The sequence below is a fragment of the Plecotus auritus genome, assembly GCF_963455305.1.
Source record: "Plecotus auritus genome assembly, chromosome: 10".
Classification (NCBI taxonomy): Eukaryota; Metazoa; Chordata; class Mammalia; order Chiroptera; family Vespertilionidae; genus Plecotus; species Plecotus auritus.
This window is the reverse complement of record NC_137785.1, coordinates 41,794,434-41,808,190: the sequence shown is the minus strand read 5'-3', so window position 1 is coordinate 41,808,190 and position 13,757 is coordinate 41,794,434. Positions and strand designations below refer to the sequence as shown.

The 13,757-nt window shown below is 48.2% G+C and overlaps 1 protein-coding gene across 1 annotated transcript; it reads right to left on the bottom strand.

Moving 5' to 3' along the window:
* Window positions 1–442: 442 nt before the first annotated feature.
* Window positions 443–11,089, bottom strand: CHST6 (carbohydrate sulfotransferase 6). Its single transcript, XM_080644718.1, has 3 exons — window positions 11,022–11,089; window positions 10,648–10,886; window positions 443–1,955 (listed from the first exon to the last, which is right to left on the bottom strand). Exon 3 carries the CDS (start codon window positions 1,937–1,939, stop codon window positions 752–754), a length of 1,188 nt encoding a protein of 395 aa, XP_080500844.1. The 5' UTR covers window positions 1,940–1,955; window positions 10,648–10,886; window positions 11,022–11,089; the 3' UTR covers window positions 443–751.
* Between the last annotated feature and the right edge of the window lie 2,668 nt (window positions 11,090–13,757).

The following is a 13,757-nucleotide window of genomic DNA, read 5'->3' as shown; positions in this document are numbered from 1 at the left end:
CTTACTCTGCTCTCCAGTAGGGCCCAGCCTGAAAGGACCAAGGGAAGACAAAGCCTTCCCTCCCCACCCCCTACCCCAAGCTCATAGCAAGCCTGATCTAGTTACATTCACCCTGTGACCTGCCCTCCAGGCACTGATCCTGCTGCCAACCTCCTGATCCACCACACCCTCTACCTGGTTTGCCTCCTAGACCTTCCCAACCTTCTCTCCCAAGGCAGGAGAGAAATAAGGGGAAAGAAAGACCCTCAGTAGGAGCCAAGTGTCTGAACTATTCCCAGTGCCCAGAGGAAGTAGGGGCACAAGCTTTGTTTTCCTTTTTAAAAATATTTTTATTGTGTTTTTTTTTTGAGAGAGAAGGGAGAGGGAGAGATAGAAACATCACCAGCTGCCTCCTGCATGCCTCCCACTGGGGATCAAGTCCGCAACCCGGGCATGTGCCCTGATCAGGAATCCAACTGTGACCTCCTGGTGCATGGGACAACACTCAATCCACTGAGCCACACTGGCTGGGCACAAGCTTTGTTTTCTATGAAGAATGTGCCTGATGGAAACCCAGCTGCAATAAAAGGACTCCAAGGAACGTCAAGAAGTGGCAATAAACAGGGAGTTTGGGAAGCAGTCCTTTCCTAATACAAGGGAGAATTCCCAAACTCCCAGCCCCTCCAGTAGCAGCCTGTGCCCTGTGTACCCCCGCCCTCTCCCCACCAAAGTCTCCTCCTGGCCCTGGCGACCGCCACAACCGGGCCTTCCGCTAAGGCCCAGGGTGCGCATTGGAGGACGATGCCCAGCTGAAGCTGCTCGGGCCGCGCGGTAGCACCAGGTCCAGGGCCAGGTCACGCTGCTCTTCCTGGGAAAACACAGGTCGGTATCCCAGCAGCTGCAGTGCGCCAGCACACAGCTCCTGCACTCGGCGGATCTTGGTGAAGGGCAGCGCGTGGCGCCAGGCCTGGGAGACATTGAGTGCGTCCCTGGACGTGGTCTTGAAGGCTTCGCGGCGCGCGCCAGGCCCGGACCCGTGTGTGATGTTGTGGATCCAGGCCTCCAGCTGCGGTGTGAGGCTAAGGCCCGCGAAGGCGTACAGTGCACGGATCTCGGGCAGCGGTGCTCGCACCAGGTCCTCGAAGCGCACCAGGCGGTAGCGGCCACGCAAGAAGGGCGGTGGCTTGTGGGTGGCGGCCTCAGCGATGCGCACGTGGCTGCGGCACACCTCCCGCACCACGCGCAGGCCCGGGTCGGCCTGCACCCACGTGCCGTTTGTGCCCAGCACAATGCCATTGTCACGCGCCAGTGCCTTGGCTGTCTGCTCGCGTGAGCGCAGCACCGCCCGTGGGTCACGCACCAGGTGCACGATGTGCAGGTTGAGAGCTGGATCGGTGAGCAGCGGGTAGAGCACCTGCAGGTTGAAGAAGCGCACCTCCTTGAGCACCACGTGGCTGTAGGAGCGGCAGGCTTCCTGGGCCAGGCCGAAGGGCCTCCGTGCACACAGTGGCTTGCACACGGCCTCGCTGCTGATGGCTCCACGCTGAAAGGCATTGCAGGCCGGCGGCGAGCACAGTGCGCGGCTCACGGCCCACTGGAAGAGGTCTGAGAGGTTGCGACGCAACGGCAGGTAGGCATCGAACACATCCATGTCACACAAGAAGACTGACCGCACCAGGTCACGCACGGCCATGTGCAGCGCCGGCGCGCTGCCCTGCGACAGGGTGGACCATACGTGCCACGCGGGCTCCATCAGGTAGAAGACGTTGGGGTGCTGGCTGAAGAGTTGGCCCACAAAAGATGAGCCGGAGCGCCATGAAGACAGCACCAGCACATGCACCCGTTCCTCACCATCTGCTGGGGATGTCAGCCTGGGCCGGGAGACCAGGAAGAGCAGGAGGCCAGTCTGCGCCAGCAGGAGCGCCATCACCGTAGTGCTGGAGATGCGTGGCAGCCACATGCTGCATGCGAGGGGCCTGCGGGAGGGAAGTTTAGCAGTTAGGGAAACAGTGCCCTTGTCCACATCCCAACTTCTGCTCAGTGATTGCAGGGAGCAGCCCGGGGAATGTGAAGTTAAGACCTAAGCGACGAGCTAGTCTATGAAGAGCAAAAGCCCAGTGGCAGAATACTATGGGAAATCCTCTTCTCTTCCCTTTTATTCTCTTCTCTTCCTCCCTCACTCCCTATCTGATGAAGGAAATGTTTTAATATATATTTTTATTGATTTCAGAGAGGAAGGGAGGAGAGAGAAATAGAAACATCATAGAAAGAATCATTGATTGGCTGCCTCCTGCACGCCCCCTACTGGGGAATCTAATTCTGACCTCCTGGTTCATAAGTCACGGCTCAACCACTGAGCAACACCCACAGGGTTGAAGGAAATATTTTAAAAACAAAACTCCTGCCTTTTGGTTAAGAATTCCTTTTAGGGAGATATGTTTAGGTTGTTTAGCTGAACAGCTTGATGGGTGATTTGAATCCTCAGGTTGAATCCTGGTTCAGCTACTTCCTAGCCTGTGATTTTGGACCAAACACTTAATCTCTCCATGACTCAGTTTACCCATCTGTAAAAAGGGGACAATATTGATCCTGGAGTATTGGTATGAGCATAGGGGCAGGGGGATGTACTAAACCCTCATAATGGATAGCTAGCATTTTCTACACATTGAGCTTCTGCATTGTTTGAAAATTTTTAACATGCAGATACAACTTTTGTTATTAAAAGTAAACAAATAAATAAAAGACAAAGAACACCAACTGTTGCCATCACCCATGAGGAGTGAAGTGCTGCAGGATGCTTGGACTCCAGAGGGAAGGTGTCCTTCTGGAACCTGTGAGTTTGCAGAAGAAACGGGTTCAGGGAGAGAGAGGATGGAGCTAGAGAAGCTGGGAGGTGAGAGTGGAGTCAGGCCCCTGGTGGCTGCTTGCCATTTTCCTGCTGAGGATACCCACCACTGTCCAGGACTGCTGGGACAACTGCCCACCTCTATCACAAATCCCTGGGGGATGCCTGGGGAGCCTCAGGTCCTGAGAAAGCAGGAGCCCCACAGGGGGAGACAGCCCTGCCCTGGCTGCAGCTGGGCTCAGACCGGGTGCTGGACACATTTTTCCAAATGAGTGAACTGGCTGTCTCTCCTGCTAAGTGCGGGAGAGAGGACTGGCTTTGAGTTCCTCCCATGCCACTTAGGAGCTATGAGACCTAGGGCAAATGACTTGAATTCTCCAAGGCTCAATTTCCTCCTTCGTAAATTGGGGATAACATATAACGTCTTACAGTTGCTGTGAGGAATGCTGGTACAAATACATAAGAGGAAAGGGCTTGGTAAGGTGCCATACTTATTCCCCAGATTATTCTTGCTGTGTTGAGCTGGGTCTGGAGAGGAGGAACCATGGGAGATCACTCAGATGAGACACCTGAGGTCACCTATACTTGGAATCCCAACATTTCCCAGGCCCACCTCTAGCCCCAAGCACCCTGAATCCTTTGGTGAATCTTTAAAATGTCATGCTTGTGCTGCAGAAAGGAACACTGAGCCTTGCACACCCCAAGGTTCCTGAGTTTTCTCCTCTTTGCACCTGTTGCTCCTGCAATGATCAAGGATGAGGTGCTTTGGAAGGTAGGGGCCTGGAAGTTTCCTCCTTAGTTTCACAGCATTTGCTCCCTAATAACACCCTCCCTGTTCATGTCCCCACTGAGAGAAGCCAGGGTCTAGACCAAGTATGTCAAACTCGAGGCCCGAGGGCTGCATACCTCATTTGGACCATGGTAGCCTTTGAGTTTGACATGCTTGTCTAGATCATGAGCAAATCCAATCTCTGTGCCTTCCTCTTATTGGTAGGCTGTAGGAATGGAAAGAGGATGCCCAAAAGCTGCCATCTGCTAACTCCAGAACTGCCTCCTGGATCCCATGCCCACTCCTGGAAAACCTGGAAGACACAGAGAGTCACCACCCATCTGCTCTGCACTTGTTATCTCCTCTCCTTGAGGGTGTGCTTCCCCTGAGCACAGGGGGCAGGAGAGGAAGGGAACTCATAACTGGTGTGCTGACATAAATCATCTCAAATGTGAGATGCTTTATATCCAGTCTATGATTTAAGTCAGCAGCCCCTGAGGCGGGCATTATGATCTCAGTTTTTTAGGTAAAAGACTCAAAGCTTAAAGAGACAGCAGGAAACCGGGACTCCAACCCAGGACTTCCATCGCTAAGCTCCTGGCACTTACTTAAAAAAAAAAAAAAAAAATATATATATATATATATATATATATATATATATATATATATATATATAATTTTAGAGAGGAAGGGAGAGGGAGAGGAAGATAGAAACATCAATGAGAGAGAATCATTGGTCAGCTGCCTGACCGGGAATCAAACTGTGACCTCCTGGTTCATAGGTTGTTGCTCAACCACCGAGCCATGCTGACCGGGTGCTCCTGGCACTTTCTGATCACAGTCGGCTGGCCTCTCCAGTCCCTGTGGAGTGCAGGACTCTGATGCTTTGGCTCAAGCACAGCTGCCTGGACAGCCCAGCCTCCCCTTGCAGAGAAGGATCTTGACCACAGGCCAAGGTGTTTGTTACCTGCACTCCAGGGAAGCCAGAGGTCTTCTTAAGTGACTTACACAATACAGGAACTGCTACCTGATCCTGTTATTGGAACTCAAGAACTAGGAAGGGGAGTGGAAACATCCTATGCCACGTAGGGTGTCCAGAGAAGTCCAGGTCCCCATAAGGAGCCTTATGTTCAGCACACCTACCAATTGTCCCAGGGCTCAAAGTTAGGAAGAACATGTCAGGCAGGCACAGTGATGTGTACTTTTATCTTCATGATTGAATTTTATCCTCCCCAAATCCCTAGGAGGTAGAAATTATCCATTTGTTTTAATTAAGGCAATGGGTTCAGACAATGAATACTCAGTAAGGCACAGAGCAGAGGTTGAAATCCAAGTTCCAGACCCCCAGTGGAGGGTCCTGGGGTGGGTCTCTTCCTAAGCCTTTGCCTACTAGTTCCCCATCCTAGTAGTCCCCTGCCTTCCCCTATGAATTCTTTCCTGTTTAAAGTCATTTGTGAGTCATATATTTATTATAGGTTCAATTTTTGGAAAAGGTATCACACAGAAGTGGCACAAAATAATATACAGATGAGGGCATCGTGGGCTCATGTTTTATTTGTGAAAAATTAGGAAAGGGGTCCCATCCTTTGGCAGACACAGCCCCACTCCCAAGCACAAGAGCCACTCAATCAAAAGGAAGTGACATCCTCTGTCCCCTACGGGCCTCCCCTGCCTCCCAGTTCCACCAAGTCTTTGATGATGGTGAAAATAATCATGTATTTCAGTCAAGCACAAGAGGCCATAGAAAGAATAGAAAGTTCCCTCTTCTACTCTGACACCCAGGACCACCTTCCACTGTCTCAAGTTACTGAAACTGTTTTGTCAGAAAGTCTTTGAAAATTTATTTTTGTCAAAATAATCCACATAGCTTGCCCTGGCTGGGTGGCTCAGATGGTTGGAGTGTCGTCCTGTGCACCAAAAGGTAATGGGTTCGATTCCTAGTCAGAGCACATACTTAGGTTGCAGGTTCAATTGCCAGTTGGGGGGGGCATATACAAGGCAACCAATTGATGTTTCTCTCTCACACTGATCTCTCTCTCTCTCTCTCTCTCTCAGAAAATCAATGAAAACATATCCTATAGGTGAGGATTTAAAAATAATAATAATAATAATAATAATCCACTTAGCTTAAACACAAGGTATCCCTGGAAGTTTATACAAGAGTGCGACCATTTTAGTTCTCTCTGAAAGGGGAATGAAAGAGCTGGAGTCCAGGAATCTAGCTGCCTGGGCAGCGCTGACTTGTAGCCCAGCTTTGCCTGCCCTTAACTCAGCAGCATCTCCTGTCAGCAGCCTCTCCCAGCCCGGGCAAAGAATCTAAGGGAGTGAAATGTAATTATAGGTACAAATCCCTGGCTCAGATTTCTCTCAATTCAGCATCAGCTGGAGGCCATCCCTGTTTAGGAATCCCAAAGGCCAGAGAAAATGGATTATGAATGTGGGATCAGTGGACTCTAGGTATTAAAGGCCACCCCAGAGGGGGCAAAAACAGCTCTAATGGAGCCTGGCCATTCATTAGGGAGAAAGCTAAAAAGGAGGGAAGGAAAGAAGAGAAAAGGAGGGAGAGAGAAAAGGAAAATAAGAGGAAAAAAATCAAGCAGAGAGGGAGGAAAAGAGAGATAGGAAGGGGAAGGTGCTTATGGTGGAGTGGGTACAAGGATCATCAGTAAATACCATCCACTGAGGGCTTCCTGTATGCCAAGCCTTTTCTACCATTTTCAGGTTTAATCTTCACAACAACCCTATGAAGTAGACCTGATGCTCATCCTATTTTACAGATGAAGAAACTGAGACTTAGAAAGATTAAGGAACTTGCCTAGAGGATCCACATACACATAGCAGCTGAGTCAGAATTTGAACCCTCTAAGTTCAGAGCTTTTAACTATATAGTATCAAGTGGAAAAACACAAGTAACAAAACACACACAGATATACATACCAAGTGTGCTAATTGTGTATGATACCAATTGTGTTTAAAAAAACAGGAATATCAAAGGGCACCATCAATAAAATAAAAGGACACCCATAGATGGGAGAAAATGTTTGCAAATCATATACCCAGCAAAATACATACCCAAAATACAAGTATATAAAATGCTGTTACAACTCCACATAAAAGAAAACCCAATTTTTAAATGGGCAAAAGATTTAAGTAGAAATTTCTCCAAAGAATATGTACAACTAACCTATAAGCACATGAAAAGATGCTTGACATTTTTAGTCACTAGAGAAATGCAAATCAAAACTACAATGAGAGCCTAGCCAGTCGCTCAGTGGTTAGAGCATCAGCCTGGGGACTGAAGGGTCTCGGGTTCGATTCTGGTCAAGGGCAGTACATTGGTTGTAGGCTCAATCCCCGGCTCCGTTCGGGGTGCGTACAGGAGGCAACCAATCGTTGTGGTCTCTCTCTCTCACATGGATGTGTCTCTCTCTCTCTCTCTCCCCCTCCCTTACACTCTCAAAAAATCATTCAGGTGAGGATTAATGAAAAAAATACGAGAGCCCACTTTCATCCACTAGGATGGCTATAATGAAAAAGAAAGATAATATCAAGTGTTAGTGAGAATGAGGAGAAATTGGAACCCTCATACACTGCTGACAGGAATGGGAAATGGTGCAGTTGCTGTGGAAAACAGGCAGTTCCTCAAAAGTTTAAACAGTTACCATGTAGCAACTCCGCTCCAAAATATGGACCCAAGAGAACTGAAAACATGTCCACACAAAAACTTGTTTATGAACTGTCATAGTAGCATTATTCTAATGGCCCAAAATGGAAACATTTCAAATAGTCATCATTTGATGAAGGGATAAACAAAATGTGATGTATCCATATAATTGAATATTACTTGGCAATAAAAAAGGAATGAGGGAAAAAAAGGAATGAAGTACCTGCGGGAAGCTGCCCATTGTCTTCACTAGCAGAGAGGCGTGGACAAGGAGCCTGGAATGCTGGTGATCCTTGAGCCCTGGCAAAGGTGAGAGCTATGCATCCACTGTTTAGTGGAGATGATGGTAGCTGAAGCAACTTCCCCACCAGACAGTCATGTAAATCCTTGCTGATAGGATAGTCTGTTACTGGAAATTGCCTGCCTAAGGGCTATAGGTGGATCCCAAACTGAATACAAGGATGGCAAGGCCTGAGCCCAAGGGGAGTTCTCCTAGGTTCCAACCTAGCCCCCCAATTTCCAAATTATTATTTCTTGTCTCGTCTCTTTTATTTGCGTGCGGCCCCTTCTCCAGATCCCAAACCCTGAACCACATGGGATGTGGGTCTTCACAGTACCGATACATGCTACAACATGGATGAACCTTGAGGTGATTAGTGCACAACACTAAATATACTATAAGCCAGTAAATTGTATACTTTAAAAGGATGAACTTTAATGTATGTGTATTATATCTCAATAAAGCTGTTATAATAATTACACAAGTGTGTATTTATAAGAGGAAATCTAGAATGATGCGTGCTAAATATTAGTGATTATTTCCTCTGTTCAGATTACAAGTACTGATTTTTCTTATTAGTGTTTTGCTGCCTTTTCCCAGATAGTCTACAATAAACTTTCATTACTTTGGTAATCATAAAATCAGTTTTTAGTTGGTTAAAGGAAGCATGGGTACAGTTTGCCTGCTCCAGCCTCCACTGCAGGGAAAGAGGTGCCTGCATATCTACCTCCCAGCTGAGGTGGTATCCAGTTGACCAGAAAGCTGGGCAGTAGGATGAATTACCTCCTATGCAGTGACAGTGTGGAGTCTCACACGCCCTCCCTCAGCTGTGAGCTGGGCTGGGCTGTGGCAAAACAGGTGGCTAACCCCAAGCCCTAGCACATCTGGCATCTCTCTGCCTGCCCTATGAGCAACTGTGTGGCACTAGCCAGAGTCAGGGAGGCTGGAGTCACACAACCCAGATGTTGCTGGAGGAGACAGATTTGCCTGCAAGAATCTATTGGGAAATGAAATCAAATTATTCTGGGAAAAGAGCCTCAAGTCCCCTAGCTCAGAGTCACCCTGGGGGAACTTTAGAGCAGATAACCCATAAACCCCTTTCCCTAGCTCTGAGCGTTGGGGATCCTCAAAGTACACTTTGCACAGCACCTCATGTGGTCTAAAATTGGGCATAGAACCTGGCAGCTGGAGGGCCCTACAGTCTGGGCCTTCCACCTCTTCTCATTACCACCTCTTCTCATTAGTAACACATGCACAGTATGGAGGTAGGGGGTGCACATTTAGCACGTTCCCCTGTGTTCCCCCAGGTGTTGACTGAGCCCTTTTATTACAGAGATCATCTGGAATGTTCTCTGGTTTATTTGTGTAAGCTTTTAATTTAATTGATTGATTTTTAAAAAGTAAATCATTCTTACAAGTCAATGACATAAAAAGAGACTGTTTTAGAAGAAAACAACTCAAAACACATAACAAGTTGTGGACCTTGTTTGAATTCTGATCCAAAGCAACCAACCACAAGAAGATATCTTTAAACAAATCAGAGAAATTTGAATATGAACTGAGTACTGTATTAGGTGATATTGAGAAACCATTGTTAATGCTATTATCACTACCCAGAATTCTCTTGTTTATGCATTGCTGTACCTATCTCCCCTTACGAGAATAGAAGCAGGATGTGGTCTGTCTCTTTAGAGGAAGGAGGTGGGTAGTACAGTGGTTAATAGTGTGACTCTACTTGATCATCGACTGTGTGATCTTGGGCAAGTTACTTAATCTCTCTGTGCCTTTCCCCCCCTAATCTATAAAATGGGGGAAATAAAACAGGGTTGGCAAAAATAGGTTTACATAATACAAATAAATAATAAATAAATAGGAATAAACTGTTTCACATACTCTGAACTGTAAACCTACTTTTGCCCATCCCTGTATAACCCAAGGCATGAGCTTAATTTGATAATTAAATGAGTTAATATTTATAAAGTAGTTAGGACAATATCTAGTACAAAGTACACTTATGAGTACTTGTTCAGGAATATTCCAAACCATGTGTTACAACTATATTCTATGATTCCAAGGGAATCCTTGGATTTTACAAGGAAAACTCAAGGACAATAGTCTAACCAGGTGCAGGTGACTCTAGCACCCTACTTACAGAACGTGGCATGCCAGGCAGGGGCAGAACATGTACACAGAAAACATAAAACAGTGAGTAAAGGCCAGAAGCCTGGCTTCTGAAGCCTGACTGGGTTCAGATCCTGCCTCTACAACCACTGAGGCGTGTGACTGAGCAAGTCACCCCTAAGATCCCTGTGCTTCAGTTGACTCCTTTGTAGAGACTATCACAGCACGTACCATACTGGTTGGAGAGGAGTGAATGAAACAATTTGATCCTTAGCATAGTCAGCGCTCACTGAGCAGCACACTATTCTTATTGATTTGAGAGAGAGAGGGAGAGAGAAACATGGATCAGTAGCCTCCCGCACGCACCCTGACCTGCATCAAACCTGGGTATGTGCCCTGACTGGGATTTGAACCCACTACCTTTTGATGCACCGGACTACACTCAACCAACTGAGCCACACCGGCCAGGGGGCAGCACACTATTCTTATTAGCTCTGGCACTTGGCTCATTCACTCATGGTTTCAGGGCAGCCAAAGCCTTTCTGTTCTTCAGGCCTCAGCTTTCCCATCCCCACGTCTCTGGTACAAGAGGGAAGGAAAAGGAGGGTTGACATTTGCTGGGCACCTATGCTGAGGCCAAGAGAGGTCTCTATTGTTGCCCAGGCAGGGGCTGCCAGACTCACATCAGCTGGATCTGGTTCCAAATTCAATCACCAAGCTGCTGTTCCTCAGGAGTTCCGTGGAAAATGCCTTTGGAACGCTATCTAGATTAGCTGAAGTCCTGGAAGCCACTTTAAAACTAGTGCCTGGGGCAGCGATGGCCTTTGCGCGTTCAGATAAAACCATCACCTTCAGCCCCGTCCCCCTAACTCGCCCCTCCCCCCCCAGTTGCAAGATCAATGTCCCCCCACCTCAACTGTGCCACTGGCTCAGCCCCAAACCCGCACAAGGTGGAGACAGCCGCGCGGAGAGGGGACGAACCAACGTACCCCCAAGCTGGAGGTCCTTGGCTGACCTGGCGCGGCTTCCGAGGCTCCGTAAAGGCTTCTTGTCGTCTCTTCCAAGTTCCACTCCACAGCCTGCTGTCTCTTCACTGGGAGTCCACACGGGCTGATTGGTTCCGTTGAGATCCCAAGGTTACTAAGGGGCACCCGGTGATACCAGGGATGGATGGGGCTTTACGGATACCAAGATATTGGAGGCACCTGGGGACCCACGGCGGAGGTACCTGTAAACAGGGCAGGAGTTCCCGTAAAAAAGAGAGGCGTCATAAGATGGGGTGGCGGCAGTCCTGGAGCTACAAGGACCAGATTCGTCCTGACCCGGGGTCCCCGCCCGCACCAGCCCCGTGGCCCCGCGCTACCTGTGCGGCCGCCGGCGGCCTGTGCGCGGTTCGGCGCTGACCGCTGGGAGCGGAGCGCACACAATGAGGCGCTTTCAGACGTGGCTGCGGTCCCGAGCTGGAAGGCGGGAGCCAGGGCGGGAGGAAAGGAAGAAGCCGGTTGGCCCCCGGCTCCGGCTACCAGCCCCACACAGGCCGAGGGGCCACGCCTCGGGGGAGGGACAGCTGGCCAGGGGCGGGCGCCGCAGGGCCCCGGGTAAGAGGAGGCACAGGTGGGCTCTGGGGTTGCAGGAGGCGCACTGTTTGGGGGAGGGCTCTAGCAGAGTCACCTCTCATCTCACTAATTGACCAAAACAGTCCCAAGAAGGGAGGCTCCCAGGAGCACAAAAGGCCCTTGTGAAGGAAAAATTAATCTTAATTTTGCCCCTCCTCGCTCTCGGTGGCATTCTCGCAGCGAAGTGACTTGGAATCCAAACCAGCTTCCCAAGGCCCCCAGCCTCAAGCCCTAAGCCAAGTACAAGGCACCTTGATGCCAGGTGAACCCACGAAGTTGTGGAGCTGCGAGGGGCTGAGACACCAGGTGGCCCTCAGGAGCTAGGCCCGAAGCTGGGTGGCTGTCCCCTCTCTTCCCCTCCCTGCTCTAGCCAAGAGGGCAGCGAGTCCCCGGATAAATACAAGATACGTTTCAGTAAATAAAGCAGATCGCCCCCCCGCCCCACCCCGACCTCCAGATAAAAGAGCAGAGTCCAGGCATTTGAAAATGATAGACAATTCTGACCTCTGGGAATCCGTGGTGGGTTCTAAAAGAAGTCTGCTGCGAGAGCACTAGTATAGATTTAGTGCATTCTTTCCAGGATGTGGCTTGGCAAGATGAGTTAAAATCCTTAAGAACAGTCATAAGCTTTTTGAATTAGTAATTCCTTTCTAGGACCTATCTTAAGGAAATAAACCAGCAACAAGGATTTGTACACAGGGTTCAAAGGTTCAAAGAAGTGTATGACAGCAAAAAACAAAACAAAACAAAAAAAACAATACAAAAGATGTGTACCAGAATGCCAACAGTAGTAACTTCTGGGTAGCAAAGTTACAACTTTTTTTCTTTAATTACACATTTCCCCCAATAGGCATTTAGAACTGCTCTGGTCAGAAATAAACTTCCTTTTAAAAGCATGAACATGCCCTAGCTGGTTTGGCTCAGTGGATAGAGTGTTGGCCTGCAGACTGAAGGGTTCTGGGTTCGATTCCGGTCAATGGCACGTGCCCAGGTTCCGGGCTCCATCCCCAGTAGGGGGCGTGCAGGAGGCAGCCAATCAATGATTCTGTCTCATCATTGATGTTTCTCTCTCTCCCTTTCCCTTCCTCTCTGAAAAAAAAAAATCCTATATAATAAAGAGGTAATATGCAAATCGCACAAGATGGCCACCCCCATATGGTCACAAGATGGCCACATGGCCTACAGGGGAGGGCAGTTGTGGGCAATCAGGCCTACAGAGGAGGGCAGTTGGGGGCAATTGGGCCTGCAGAGGAGGGCAACTGGGGGGGACTGGACCTGCAGGGGATGGCAGTTGGGGGTGACCAGGCCACAGGCTGGGCTGTGGGACACCTCCCCCCCCCAGTGCACGATTTTCATGCACCGGGCCTCTAGTGAATAAAAGAATGAACATGAGAGAAAAAAAGGGGAAGATATAGAATTGCTTTGTTAATCTTAATGATGCGACCCAAGTGGGGCCTTAAGCGCCTCACCTGATTCAAACAGAAACTGGATAATCATTTCAAAAAATTAGGAATCGCCCCCTCCAAATATTAAGTGTCTCAAACCCTGACTTAGCTATTGGTTACACCTCAGTGGATAAAATCCTGTGTATTTCTCACGTTTTCTCTTGCAACTACACTGTGTGATTCAGGTTCAGAAGCTACGAATATCTGATCTGTAAATATGACATTCATCAGACAGTTGTAATTTTCCAGCCTGTGGTTTCCACATGCCATGTGGATTCCACCAAAAACTCACATTTACTTGGGGCTGGACCAGGGGACTTTTGCCAGAGAGCTAACAAAAGCTCCAAGGTCTTTAGCAGAACCCTGGCAAAGCAAAGCTGCTGGTGAGTAACTTGGAGAAATGTGTGCTACCTCTGCCCTCCCCACTTTTCCCCTTTCCAACCCCTTCCCCTCTAAAAAGCCACATGCAGCCTCCATTTTGAACATTTTAATTAGAAAGTTATGAAACATCATGGTTCCTTATACAAATTTTGCAATAAAACAATTTAATAAAATGCAAAGCAATGTTTATACATCTTTAGCTGTCTTTCCATATCTCCTTATCTTTCTGTAATTCAGAAGATTTGGCAACCAATTTTCATGGATTGAAATCTCAAAAAAATTTTAGGTATATAAATAAGCAGTCCTAAAGTTTAAAAGAAAAACCAGAGGGGCCACTGTTAGGATTTTGTGTGCTTGAATACTTCAAAATAGCTTTGTTTCCAAAACACTTATTTTGGTCAGCCTGAAAGAAAAGGTGGTTTGGAAATAAAAACTGAATCACCAAGGTAAACTGAGGCACACACTGAAGAGTGTGTTTATGAATGGGCATGAAGCACTGGTCATAGTGGGCGTGTCCTTTTAGTACCAATGACATCGCAGGATTATAAAGCAGATCCATCTATCCTTTGAGGAAACTGCATGTTTTCTTAGGACGAGAAGAATCAGTCTCCTGTGTGTAACAAGGACCTGTCCCAGCACTCTTCTCCTGCAGACACT

Bases quoted from the DNA above. Each gene is read 5' to 3' on its own strand.
- CHST6 (XM_080644718.1), bottom strand. From the start codon at position 1,939: ATGTGGCTGCCACGCATCTCCAGCACTACGGTGATGGCGCTCCTGCTG.